The sequence below is a fragment of the Musa acuminata genome, chromosome BXJ3-9, assembly GCF_036884655.1.
Source record: "Musa acuminata AAA Group cultivar baxijiao chromosome BXJ3-9, Cavendish_Baxijiao_AAA, whole genome shotgun sequence".
Taxonomy (NCBI): Eukaryota; Viridiplantae; Streptophyta; class Magnoliopsida; order Zingiberales; family Musaceae; genus Musa; species Musa acuminata.
In genome coordinates, this window is record NC_088357.1 from 36,860,547 (window position 1) to 36,874,754 (window position 14,208).

Consider the following 14,208-nt stretch of genomic DNA (forward strand, 5'->3'; position numbering starts at 1 on the left):
AATGTTAAGTCGATAGACATGAGGCAATTAGATTAGCCTACGTAACCTTCCATCATTATAGGAAAAAATTGATTTTCAATATTTTTTGAATTAGTCGAGTCCCTCGAGGCTCACCTATATTACAATTCGAGATCTTGCCTATGATATAAAGATATCACTAGTGACTTAAAGACGTGGTATGGTTGGTCGAGTCCCTTGAGGGCATATCATCGAGTCAGACTCATCTTAAAACGATGGTGATAACTTAACTGGACATCATGGTTAGTCAAGTCCTTCGAGACCATAATGGTTCGAAGGTCAAATAGGACAAGAATCATAAGGAGTTGTGATCGGCAAGAGTTACCTACCTTTTAGGCTTAGTGTGATTGGTTGAGTCCCTCGAGATTACATCAAGACGCCGATTGGATCCCGATCCCCACTAAAGATCCATTGGAGATCTTCGATTCACACATTGGAGGGAGTTATGTTTTACGAAAAAATAGTGAAAGTATATTAAGATAAAATTGTTAGGATCAAGTCGGCACTAAGAGGGGGGGGTGAATTAGTGCATATATAAAAATTACGTCAAGTCAGAATTCTTTGTGTGATAAAAGCTCATATCATAAATGTTTAACTTTGAAAATGGTTGTAAGAGTGTGTCACTAAAGTAATGAGAAAATAAAATAGTTTGCAATAAAGGTAAACAACAAAACACAAATGTAAACTAAGTTTATAGTGGTTCGGTCATCGTGGTCTATGTCCACTCCTGATTCCTCTTCCATCGAGATCATTAGCATCCATTAATAATCTTCCTTTAATGGACGAAAACTAACTACCCTTTTACACCTTTTTCTCCTTTTCATAGGTTCAGGAGAAAACCTTTACACCCCTCTTTTATAAGTGTTCTCTCACACACCTCCCTTAGGACTATTCCTTAGCTATAGGAGGAGAGACTCTACACTTTAAGAGTTTACAACCTTCGAATCATAGAATTTTTATTCTATTTTCATGTGTATACCAAGCAAAAATCTGTGGGGTATTTATAGACCCCAAATAGCTTCAAAACATGGAGCTAAAATTCAAATCCCCGGGTACTTGCGGTACCATCACCTGCTAGTCTGACATTGGGCGTTACTACCACCTGACATACTAACACTGAAAGACTATGTCTAGGAAATACTACCACCTAGTTTGGTAGTACCACCACTTGACATAGTTTTGAAGACTATATCTGGGCGGTACCACCGCATAGTTTGGGCGGTACCACCGCCAAACAGGATATTGAATTGGCCAAACAATATGCCCAATTCAGCCCTAATTCAGGCCTAATTGGCCCCTAATTGAATTGGCATTATTTCATCCTAATACTGATTCAATTAAACCTAAACTAACTCGATCTAGATAAATTATTACAAAGCACGAATCATATATTGTATGGCATGTTATTGGTTCTTCCAGCGCTTCATCCGATCCTTCGGCGCATCGTCCTCTCCTTCGGCGTATTACCCAATTGGTATGTTGACTTCCTTAACTTTTGGTCTCTTTGGTGCAATATCTGATCCTTTGGCCTAATGCTCGAACTCACGGTATGATGTCTTTCTGCTGGCACATCGACCGATCCTCCGGCCCGACGTCTAATCTCCTGACATGTTCAACTCCGGCCCAACATCTAATTCCTCCTACTTCAATCAATTTGCCTCTCCTTGATCGAAGCTAGTCCTACATCACTCAAAATACAGATTAGATCATAACATTATCAATTGGTTTCATCATCAAAATCTGAGATTCAACAATAAGATCATATCTTAGTTGTTTACTTTTTGTAAAGTCTACATGTTATTTATTTCTGCTACATATTTATTTTTAGAAAATATCACTTTCAAATCCCTTCATGGCATATTTGATGTCAACTACCTCATTGGTCCAAATTACACAGAATAGCTCCACAACCTCAGAATCATTTTCACGATGGAGAAAATCATATACATCCTTGATACAGTGTTGCTTGCACCCGAGAAAGAGGTAAGCGAGGATGAGATCGCTCACATAAATGACTCCACTCTTGCTCAGTGTTACATTTTAGGCTCCATGACCCCTGAGTTACAAAGACAGCATGAAAAGATTGAAGTCATATTCATTCTCCTGCATGTCCACAAACTATTTGAGGAATAATAAAGGACTTAGCGATATGAGATATCCAAGAGTCTTTTCCGCACTAGGATGACTAAGAGAACACCGGCTCAAAACCATGTCCTAAAAATGAATGAGTGGATAGAGAAACTCACATGTCTACAAATAGTCCTAGAGGATAACCTATATGTGAGTCTTATGTTTCAGTCCCTACTAGATTTCCTTTCTTAGTTTATAATGAATTTTAATATGAACAAGCTTGAGATAACTCTCCCTGAGCTCATTAATATATTGAGGAAGGCAGAGAGTACTATCAAGAAAGAGAAACCAATTCTCTATACTAGTGAGACCATAAAGAAAAAAAAGACAGAAAAGTCTCTTGAGAAGGGCAAAGGCAATCCAGACCGGGTAAAGCAAAGGTTGTCATGAAGAACCCAGCAAAAGACAAAGGGCAGTGCTTCCACTATAGCAAAGACAAACACTAGAAGAGGAACTACAGAAGGCAAAACAGATGCTTGGAGAAGCATCGGAGGGGTCGAATCGGGACACCCCTAGCATAGACCAGTTGTGTAGGAACCCCGACGCCATCCATAGATATGGCCAAAGAAGTGACTCAACAGCTAGGGGAATCTAGCACTCCCACCCGACTTCACCATGCAATCACCTCTCCCAGTGATCCCTCTACATCGATCGACTACGTTAGCTCCCTTATCAATAAAGAGTCATTAGGAAAGGCAATGTTAATAAAAAGATGGAATTCGATTCGTTAGTCGATAGTTTCGTGTGTTAATCAATCAGTTTTGTGCTGATAACTCCTCTAAATCAATCAGGTCGACTCGTTAGTCGATAGTTCCGTGTGTTAATAGAGATGGAATTCAAGAGAATACAATGTTAATAAAAAGATGGAATTGGAAGAAAGGCAAGGCACTGAAAACGAACTCTGTTTTGTGCTGCAAAGTTTAGTTGAGGAATATAGCAAGATGGAATTTGAAGACAAGGCAAGGCACTGAAGACGAACTCTGTTTTGTGCTGCAAAGTTTAGTTGAGGAATATAGCTTTGTTCCTGCTTGCAAAAAGAACGGGCTACTCCATTAGTTTATTATCCATCTACAACAACCCGAGGGATAGGGATGCTTAATCTCATATGAGACTGTGTTTGAAACCTTCAAGCTATGTCCTGGTCCTATATGGACATGAGAGCTACCAAGAAACTAATGTTTTGTTCTCCCTAAATTAACTTAAAAGTGCTACACCATCATCATCCTATGTTGAGCTCAAGCTTCAAAAAGGACATTTTTATGGGATTTCAGTTTGCATTATTAGCTATATTCTCAACAAGTCATACTGATTAATATTTCCGCTAGGAATATGGATGAATAAGGGTGTAACATTGGAGGCACAAAACATGGTTTTAGAGCTCAACTCTATTGTAATTTGCAGACCTGAAATGGTTTTTCCTTTCTTTTTTTTTTTTTTTGAAACAAAAGGAACACTTGTATTAAAAGAAAAATTTAGCCAGAGGCTACTAAATTAAGGGGCAGTGAGCCCCAACCCGCTTAATTTATATTACACATTTGCATTTTGGTGCCATGTGATGTCATGTAGCAACACATTTTATTTGATGATCTAAGTGTCTGGCTCTGATCTCACTGAAAACAACAAAGATAGTGAAGGTAATAGTTTTTGATTTTTCAGAGTTTGACTCCGTATCCTGACTTCAATATTATCCGAGGAAACTTGAACTTAACATACAAGATAAGGACTTGGATCTTATGCATGCATACAGGCTACAAGTATTACAGAACATGTACGTTGAAGATGGTGGACGTCAGTCCTCCAAAAAAATGCCTTCTTTCACACAGATTGCAGTTGTACTTGCACTTGGTTCTCTCCATTCCCCTCTGCTGCCTTCGCTGCACAGCTGCGGGCTTCCTTGTTCTTGCCCCACAAAAGAGAGTAGAGGCCAGCAATCACCAGAAGTGACCCCAAAACACTGCCAACACCACGAAAGAGAGCATGTAAAACCAGTAATGTAATCACAAGAAAGCAAGAGATGAGTATGAGTAACAGGACACCACGATACCTTCCGAGGTAAACCTGCTCATGGAGGATGGTGAAGTCGATGCCTGCCCCAAAAATCTGTACAAAAGGCATGAATGCTGCAGTGAAGACCGGCCCTCTTTGCTCCACGCACCAAGACATGGCCAGGAATCCCAGTCCAGATCCCGCAATTCCCTAAATCAACGTGAAACTCCATCACCACAACGACTCGAAACAAAAAATACCCATTCGAAGTCGATTGCTTTAACATGTATGTTGGTAAGGTTTAGGCTCTAAAAGTTGAAGCAGTGATTGGATCGCTGCGTTGCTTGTGCAGAAGTGGATGCAAATGCCGGACTGGAGGTAGCTGCTTTCTTCTTTGACTAAAGAACAAATGAGAAGTGGGTCGGCAGCATATATTCCCCTTACCCTCTCATAAAGTCTTGTCTGCTATAAAGAAGACCTTATGATCTAACTTTTGCTGCAGGATGTGTCTGAAACTTTTTCTTAGACTAGTTTTAATCGAAGTTTCGCTTGGCCACTTGCTCCTTTTTTTGTTTTCTAGCTTACTGTGATTACAACTGATACAAAACATAATGATATGATAGGATGAAAAAGTAACAATTTCTTCAATCAAGTGATTTGTAAGTAGCTTTTTCTTAGAACGCTCGCCATCAGAGAACACCAGATATATATATAATTAGGCCAGCTTTTCTTTATGCTAGAATTAATCTAGGAAATCAACCATAAGCCATGCTTCTTTGACTCCGGAGAGGACCATCATCGCTGGGCAATATTATGGCCTCCAGAGATGGTACAGCCTAATACATTGGTGGTACACATCATTTAGTTTGAGCATATCGCTACAGCATGTCTGTAAGGTTAAATGTGGCCCTTGAACAATCATTCATGAACTGCCTAGTGGAATTTATTCCTCCCCATACGTCATTGTCATTAAAACTTTCCATGTTTAATGTTGGACTGAGATGACACAAACAAAGTCTTTCTTGTAAGTCAATCTTAACTTAGATATGACATCCCGATTAATCTTATATTTATAATGCATAAAAATAAGATTGATTTGGAAATCATGAATGTATTACTATCAATTTTAACTTAAACATTTTAATCATTGACTAATCGATCAAACGAAATTGATGAATCAGTTAACATATCAAACGCGAGTGACACGAGACATTCCAAGAAGGAAGGAAAAAGAGAAATTATGAAATCTGAGCAAAGTGTTTCTTACCGAAAAGATCACAGTAGCGATCTCCAGCTTCTTCCTCAAAAGCCAAACGGAGTGGCCCCTCACCGTGGCCAAGCTCATGGCGGCGGTCTGAAGGAAACTGAGGAAAAACATCAGTGCAGTGCAGGAGTAGAGAGCCGGGTACTTCTCGCCGAGTTTGGATTGCAGAGGGAACCACGAAGACAAACAAAAACAACCGGCGAGAAGCGCAAGAGACGCCATCAACCAAGTACTTGAGGTGTAGCTCATAGCAGGCGGCAACGGTGACTGTGGTTGCGCTGATGCCGTCGATCGATGAGGTGCTTGATTCAAGGCGACGCCCTTGTAGAACATCAGCACGATCACCCCTGTGAAGCACACTGTTGCTCCGATTGCCTTGGCAATCCCCGCCTTGGTCTTGGGATTCAGGGACTCTATCCTGCCGAAGCAACATCAACATCAACTCCAAGGAATGTGGCATGCACAGTAAAGTTCTCGAGATGAATGTGCTATCAAGAGGACGCCTAAGCTTCATCAATTCAGAATCAGTTTTATCTCTATTAAAAAGCGAAGATTTGGGGCTAGTAGCTTGAAGATGTATTTACAAGTTAAAAAGTTGTTTCTCGCATCCATCTTTTTGTAACTATGTGAAAACAGTTCACCATATGTGTGCTCCGGGGCACGAAAAGTACCGCAAGGCTAAGGATATGAGGAAGGTGAACACAGGAGAGACGTTGAGGAAAGCATATGCAAACGTCGCGGAGGTGTAATGCAATCCAAGAAAAAAGAGAAACTGCATCAGAGACACCCTGCAACCACAGTTTGTTTCTCTATCATATCCACTCATATATATATGTTGAGCAAAAGCACTTTGAACCAGAAAAGCTTTACTAAAATCTATCTATGGAGTTACCCAATCAATGCGCTAAAGAAGATATATACAAAGATCTCGACCGTCAGCTTTGGCCTCGTCTTCCTGCAATCACCATCCACTACAAATTAGAGCTCAATTCCATCTCTCAGGTGAATCAGTGGCAGTTGTTTCTATATATACCTCTCGTGGAAGTAGGCGATGGGAGCCATGAACAAGGTTGCTATCAGTTGTCTGAGGGTAATCAGAATAAGCTTATTCATCCCCTCTTCCATCACCTTCTTGACCATGGTGTTCATCACCGCAAGCATGACATCCACTGCCAGCATTGCGAAGACTGATCTCCACTCACTCCAATTACAGGCCATTCTTGCCGCCAGCCAGCCAGCCAACCAGCCAGCCACAACTAGAATGCTATATCGGTGTGATGCGAAGGGCGTAAGGATTCCACTATCAAATCGGGGGCTATTTATGCAGCTCACCTACTGCTTTTTAGCGTTCAAGTGCTGATATCATCTGAGTGCATCAGCACCGGAATCCTATTCTGACTGCTGATAGATTCACAGGTTTTACTGCTGATATCAGCGTGATTACGCCAGCTTTGAGGTGGCGCCCGTAACTTTTCCAGTGTAGCCATTTGCCCAATTGATTATTTTTATTGACCTACTAAAATTGGAGAATAAGAATTGTAATTCATGGCTGCTTGTTCTCCATCTGCGTATATGTAACATGCTGCAGTATAAGTATATATATATATATATATATATATTGAAGTTTTGGCACGGATCGACTTGGAACATCTTGATCAAAAGATTTATTTAGTGAATGACATGTACCTTTCTACGGATGGCGTTAAGCTAAGCGGCCATATCGGAATTGTTCCTGAACTCTGTCACTTGAGATCATTGATTCTATATGAACGGCTCGGCATTTTGGAAAAGGACATCCCACTCTATAGTTCCCGATCGATTTGCCAGTCTCTTTAGGCATCTATACTCTCCCCATGATCACAAATCCTGCAGTCGCCAATTTGCTAACATGGGTACAATGTTTCCGCCAAAAGTTATTTTCATCTCTTATTCCATAGAATTGGCACCTTGCATTTTATTGAAACAGCGAGTTCCATAATTAAAATGTTCGTGAGCTACTGTGGCAGTGGAATTCTTAGGATATGTAGATATAGAGGGCAGGAATCAGAATCACTGTCTTGTCATTAATGTTAGCCTAAGGCTGGCCTATACTTTTACCTCCATTAGGTATCGCTCGTTATCGACGACACACAATAAAGAAAGCGTTTACTTATTGACTCCTCAGTACCCAAAGATTGCTGATGCTTTTGTGGTGCTTCTTCGTGTGTACAAAGCAAGATGGACTTGGACTTTATATGGTGTACTCGGAAACTTCCGCTGATTAGGAATACTGATGGAGAGGAGGAGACGAAGTTGCGAAGGTGGTTCAGAAAAGATGCATGAATGAATCTAAAGCCACAAAAAAAGCTCCAAGGAAAGCAGTGAGCTACTGCTTCAACTTTAAGTTGGTCACGTACTGGGAAAGAAGAAAAGCGATCATTTTTAAAAGTCAGCTTCTACATTGTATAATCTACAAATAAATGCAGCGATAGAAGGAAAAGAAAAAGGTCGAGAATAGAACCAAATTGACGATCCAAACAAACTGGTTAAGCTTTTTGGTCAATGCCAATCTGTTTTTGGTGAAAAGGCTTGTTCTCACATTGGATTTTGCAGCAGGCAGAATAAAATGAAGTAGGCCATGCCACCCTTAAAAGAATAGAAAGCAAAAACCAAGATAACCTCTCGTTCTATCAATTTATGCCATTAATGCCGTGGAAAGCTCCAAGAACCAAGTGGAGGAGGTATAGGATTACGCCATAAATGCCATTCCTTAGGAATTGTATCATTGACAGAGAGTATTGGATTCTTCATCAATCTCAATGGCTTTTATATATTTGGTATTTAAAAATCAGTATCTAAGTGGAGTAGTGCTAAGAAATCTTGAGAAGAATATATATATATATATATATATACAATCTGTGTCATCATAGTGTGAAAAGTGTTTGCCATTGGAAGGCACTGCATCAGAGAGTTTAACCATGCCTTTTCAGTTCTCATGGCATTGTCTTGGTGGTGCAGCCATGAATCACAAGGATATGAGGACCACCAACACCAGTCAGCAGTCACATTCTTCGTCATTGTTTTCTCAAAAGTAGTCCTACTTATCTTTACTACCAAAAGACCTTCTCTTTTAGAAAAGATAGTCAAGCACATGCATGAGGTTTTCGTCAAATGCAATGCAAAGTAAAATTGATGTATGCAGTCAGTCTCGCCTCCGTCAATAGAGTGATTGTTTCCGTATGACTTGGCTCTTTCTCTTCTTTCGAACCTATTGAACCATGAAGGATCCTCGGATCATCAATTAAGTGCTTGGAAAAATGTAAATTTCAAACTTTTCCAAAGATTTGCTCTCCTTTTTCCTTTTTTTGTGATCGACTAAAAAGACTATTGGATCTTGGCAATTTTAGTCTTTGGAAATCTATCCAAAATCTTATTGTTATATGTCAATAGTTTTGGACGTATCGTAACCCTTTGTATCAATTTCTTAAAATGAGGTGCAATTGCCCAAAACCTTTCGTTCTCATTCTACATGTCCACAAGCCCAATACAATAGGCTCAGATTTGAAGGTTTTCTCAGTCAAAATATGGGCTTTGGGTTTTTCAAAATATGGGCTTTGGGCTTAGATGGGACAATTGGGTCTTTTAAACCTAAATCAAAGAAAAAAAAAAAGGAAAGAAAAATGATGCACGCAGCAATGGAGAGAAGCGAACGTGTGTAGCTAACTGCGGTGGCCCACACAGCGAGAGGAATGACTAGAGAGAGAGAAATTAGGATTTTTAGTTTTTTACTTCGTGATCAGCTTCACGATCAGCGGTTAAGTTTTATCAATTTTGACCCAAATTTTATATTAAAAATATTTACAATAATTTCTATAATCCTTACAGTAAATTAATGATATTACTGTGATTCTCTTATTATTCTGTAGAAAATTTATTATAGACATATTATTATTAGATAGTAAAAAATTAAGATGGACTATGATCTTATGATTTTTTTTCGCATTGAATTTTTCACGTTATAAATTTGGTCTCACTTTATGATTGATTCATTATTCTGTTATTTATATTGTTCTAGTTTATATGTGCTTTTGATATCAAATTGATATTTTGATATCAAATTGTGTGTTAGAAAAGAATTATTCTACTCTAACATATTTTTCTCAACATTTTTTAACCTTGGATGAATATTGGTAAGATTAGAAAAAAGAACAACTTTGGTTGACATATTTAGAGGGCAGCTAGCTTCTATCATTGCCTTGTCTTTCGGAAATTTTGATGTATTTTTAGTTCGGAAAAGCTTTTGATGGTGATTAAAGAAAAAGGCTTCATCATACCACTTGTATGTTGGGCTTATAAAATATCATTGGCATATGTTGGGATTATTTTTTTAGTATAATAATAAAAATTATTTATTTGAAGTTATCAGAGGTATTTTCTTCGTTGGATGGGTGAGATGATATTTTTATGCATCGATATCACGTCATAACTGTGATCAAAATTGATAAAGTCCGATTCGATAGGATCAAATCGAATTTATAGTATTACTGATTGGAATTGTCATCCCTATTCACAATCAATAGTGCTTAAATTTGCTGGTGACAATGTACATATCCCGAGTCTTAACTCATCATTCCCTAACACAATAACTAACATTGACTTGTTCTTCCACTGCGGTTCGATAACACATACTGATAAGTGATGATTTTGGCATAATATGGATTCTGTTTCTGCTTGCTTATTCTGATGACTTAATCGCCACCTTTCAGAAAAAATAGATGTTTAATTAAGTGATGATTTACAAAAAAAAATTTCGGTTTTTTGACGAACGAAATAATAAAAATAAATTATTTTGTTTTGGGAAGCAAATAGAGTTTTAAGGGAAGCATCTCTTTTGACTCGATGTTGGAAGTTTTGGCACGTGAATCATCGGAGTAGAAAAGTTCGAACTAAATTCAATGCATTTCTAGAACATGTCGAAGACTTCGTTCCGACACGGCTGCTTAATTCTACACCCACCACAGTAGCATATTTGTGGAACTGGAGTTCTCTAGCAAACGCATCTCACTGTGATCGACTTCCAAGTGTTCGGATGGAAATGACATGCAGCAGCAAGTTCAGCTTCTTTTAGCTTTGAAGAGTTACTTACTCCATGACAAAAGCAGTGGGCACATAAAATTTCTTCTTTCATAATTCTCTCTTTGTGGAGGGAAGAAATTTTAGGATGATTTGCAAAAAATTTTCAGCTCGATTTTTCTTTTGTTTTTGATTTTTCAACGAACGAAACAATAAAAATTAAATTATTTTGTTTTGGGGAGCAAAAAGAGTATTTAAACTCTACACGGAAGCCCCCCAGGCCAGAAGCATCTCTTTTGACTCACCCATGATGATGTTGCTAGTTTTCGCACGTGAATCAACGGAGTAGCAAATTCCAAACCAAACTCTATATAAATAATCTTTATTTTTTTTCTCCTATTAATTAATTTAAGGGCGCCCTTCAACGGGTGGTGCACGTTACAAGTGACGATTGGTGGTCAAACACCTACGCTTCATTTTTCTGTGGAGGGATTGACGGCTTCCAAGCTCATAATTGCAGTTCCTTTGTCGTCGAGACAGATGACCAAAGCAACGTGACAGTTACTCATTGTGATCCATATAAATCATACCTCGAGTTCTCTTCTCTTCGTCCTCCGCTATCACCACACTTCTTCTGCTACTCTTTGGTGGACATGGGATCACTCAAGGACGTGATGCAGCTGACCCCCGAGGAGGATGAGGAGACGTGCATCTACGCGATGCAGCTGTCCGGCGGCTCCGTCCTCCCCATGGCCCTCAAGGCGGCCACCGAGCTCCAGATCCTCGAGACTATCGTCAAGGCCGGACCCGGAGCCGAGCTGAGCCCTGCCGACATCGCCGCCCAGCTGCCCACCGAGAACCCGGGAGCGGCGGCAGTCATGGTAGATCGGATCCTCCGTTTACTCGCCGCCTTCCGCGTGGTCAGCTGCACCGTCGAGGACGGCGACGATGGCCGACCCTCGCGCAAGTATGCCGCCGCGCCCGTCTGCAAGTACTTGACCAAGAACGACGACGGCGTGTCCCTGGCCGCTCTGGCCTTGTTAAACCAAGACAAAGTCCTCATGGAGTGCTGGTACGTAACTTAAGAGAGTTCTGTCGATCGCTGGTCGACGCCAAACTTCGATTGGTTTGGTCCTTAACCATGCTGGGAAAATGATGGCAGGTACTACTTGAAGGACGCGGTGTTGGAAGGCAGCATCCCTTTCAACAAGGCCTACGGGAAGACGGCGTTCGAGTACCCAAGCACCGACGCCCGGTTTAACCACGTGTTCAACGAGGGCATGAGGAGCCACTCCACCATCTTTACCAAGAAGCTGCTCCAGAACTACCGCGGCTTCGACGACGTCAAGGTGCTCGTCGACGTCGGCGGCGGCACCGGCGCCACCCTCCGCATGATCACCTCCGAGCACCCTCACATCAAGGGCATCAACTTCGACCTCCCTCATGTCATCTCCGACGCACCGCCCTGTCCAGGTCCGCCAATTACTTGACATGGAAACAACAGCTCGATAGTATTAGTTGGCTTACGTTGTCGGCGATATGTTGGCTGCAGGTGTAGATCACGTTAGTGGAGACATGTTTGAGACCATTCCAAGTGGAGGAGACGCAATCTTTATGAAGGTCAACTCTTCTTCTTCCGCTTATATTGACAAAGTCTTTGATTTGACGTTTAATATATTTTAAATATAATATAAAATTAAATAATAATATATTATATATATTAAAATTTAAAATCAAATAACAATAGATCAAAATTAAGAACACACTCCAAATACAACGACATAAATCTGAAATAAAATTATATATATACACATATATATACATATATATGTATATATACATATATATATACATATATATATATATATATACATATATATATATATACATATACATATATATATGACAAAGACATTGATTGTTGTAGAAGATTAGGTTTGAAATTGACGAGGGTATCGTCAATCTTGTCATTGTCACAATTATTGATGATGGATGTTCCTATCGTAGATAAAAAAATTTTACCTTGGTACCATCAATCTTGTCTTTGTCACAATTAGGATCTCTTCCTGCCGGAGATGAAAAAAAATTACCTTTTTAGTTTATTGATTTAAGATTAATTATATATTCTTGTTCTAACAATATTTCATTTACACTCTAAACTCAACTATGAAAGAATTAAAATATTTTTTTTTAATCTTTTTTAGAAACCTAATAAGCATGTTCGCTAGATATTGAAATTTATCAGCATCTAAAGTATTCATCATATTTTGATTTCTCTCATCAAAACTTAAATCTACATAATATATTTATATAAGAACTAAACCTTAATTTTTTAAAAAAAATTTCTCATAAAAATTCTTTCTCGTATTAAGAGTGTTTGTCCTTTTAAAATACTAGTCTCAAGAATCCTAAAAAACTTATTAATCCTAACAATCTTTTACTTACAAGTCATTTTGTCCACTTTTACATCTCTTAAAATGAATATACTTTTATTTCAAGCTCTTTTCCATCTTATTGAATGTTTATTTATTAAAATTTTTGGACTCAGATACCATTTTATTATAAAGAGAGAGAATGTTCATATATTGAAAAGAAAATAAAGCCAATGAATATACCAAAAAGTTAATGCAAAATTACAAGAATCTTGAGTATCCTGATTCAAGTACAAGAAATGTAGGAGCACCTAAAGTATTCACCATATCATATTCTTCCTCATTAAGATATATATATATATATATATATATATATATATATATATATATATATATATATATATATATATATATATATGAGGTATTTATATAAAAAATAAACTGTAATTTATAAGATTTTTTTATTTCACAAGGACATCGTATTAAGATGTCATATTCTCATAGAATACTAACTTCAGAAATCTTAAGATATTTATTAATCATAATTGTCTATGTTATAATGGTGTATACGATCTGCAAATTGGGTCAATGAGCCTCTGTCACTAATTTTTTCTGCCTTAATTAGATGAATAATGAAAATTACAAAAAAATTTACGTCGACATTGATATGGCATTAATGCAGTGGATTCTTCACGACTGGAGCGACGAGCACTGTGCAAAGTTGCTAAAGAACTGTTGGAAGGCTCTGCCTGAGGATGGAAAAGTGATAGCGGTGGAAAGTATTCTACCAGCAGTTCCAGAGCCCAGTCCTCTAGCCCAGAGTGTCTGTATTGGAGATCTGGTTATGTTGGCTTATAATCCTGGAGGCCGAGAGAGGACCCAAAAGGAATTGCAACACTTGGCAAGAGAAGCTGGCTTCTCAGGATTCAATTTCACCTATGTGTTTGCTACCACTTGGGTCATAGAATTCACCAAGTAGATTAGGATTTCTATTGTTGGCCGATCCATCCATGCTAATGCTGCTAGTATTATCTTGCTTGATTTGCTTTGAGTTCCTTGATCACTTATCTACGAGAATAAATTTTAGTTCTACCCTATTGCTCGAAGTCTTTTATCTTCTTCAGTTATCTACGAGAAAATCTCTCTATTTTGTTAAAAAAAAATTTTCTTTCTGTATAAATAAGAGAAGGACATGTTAATGTATTCAAGCTAAAACTAATTTAATAAAGTTTCTTCAATAAAACTTCTTCAATGATTGTTCTTATCTTCTATTCTTTCCATCATGGTATCAGAACCGCTTACCTAAAGCAAGCTCTCTTTTCTGTCGTTAGGCCGTCGGTGCGACAAATCCTTCCTCCTCAACGAACGGCAACTGTCTTCTCTGCT

The 14,208-nt window shown here is 38.7% G+C and overlaps 2 protein-coding genes across 3 annotated transcripts; one reads left to right on the forward strand and one right to left on the reverse strand.

Annotated features, from left to right (window-relative positions):
* Window positions 1–3,777: 3,777 nt before the first annotated feature.
* On the reverse strand, window positions 3,778–6,672 carry LOC103974865 (WAT1-related protein At3g30340-like). Of its 2 annotated transcripts, XM_065167313.1 has the most exons (6): window positions 6,432–6,672; window positions 6,291–6,353; window positions 6,070–6,186; window positions 5,402–5,816; window positions 4,193–4,344; window positions 3,778–4,102 (listed from the first exon to the last, which is right to left on the reverse strand). In XM_065167313.1, exons 1-6 carry the CDS (start codon window positions 6,614–6,616, stop codon window positions 3,964–3,966), a joined length of 1,071 nt encoding a protein of 356 aa, XP_065023385.1. In that variant the 5' UTR covers window positions 6,617–6,672; the 3' UTR covers window positions 3,778–3,963. The 2 variants fall into 2 exon arrangements, with proteins under 2 accessions (XP_065023385.1, XP_065023386.1); XM_065167314.1 differs by lacking the exon at window positions 6,070–6,186.
* Window positions 6,673–11,048: 4,376 nt separating this feature from the next.
* Window positions 11,049–13,919, forward strand: LOC135649168 (tricetin 3',4',5'-O-trimethyltransferase-like). Its single transcript, XM_065167311.1, has 4 exons — window positions 11,049–11,522; window positions 11,613–11,923; window positions 12,003–12,070; window positions 13,505–13,919. Exons 1-4 carry the CDS (start codon window positions 11,104–11,106, stop codon window positions 13,799–13,801), a joined length of 1,095 nt encoding a protein of 364 aa, XP_065023383.1. The 5' UTR covers window positions 11,049–11,103; the 3' UTR covers window positions 13,802–13,919.
* The last annotated feature ends 289 nt before the right edge of the window (window positions 13,920–14,208 follow it).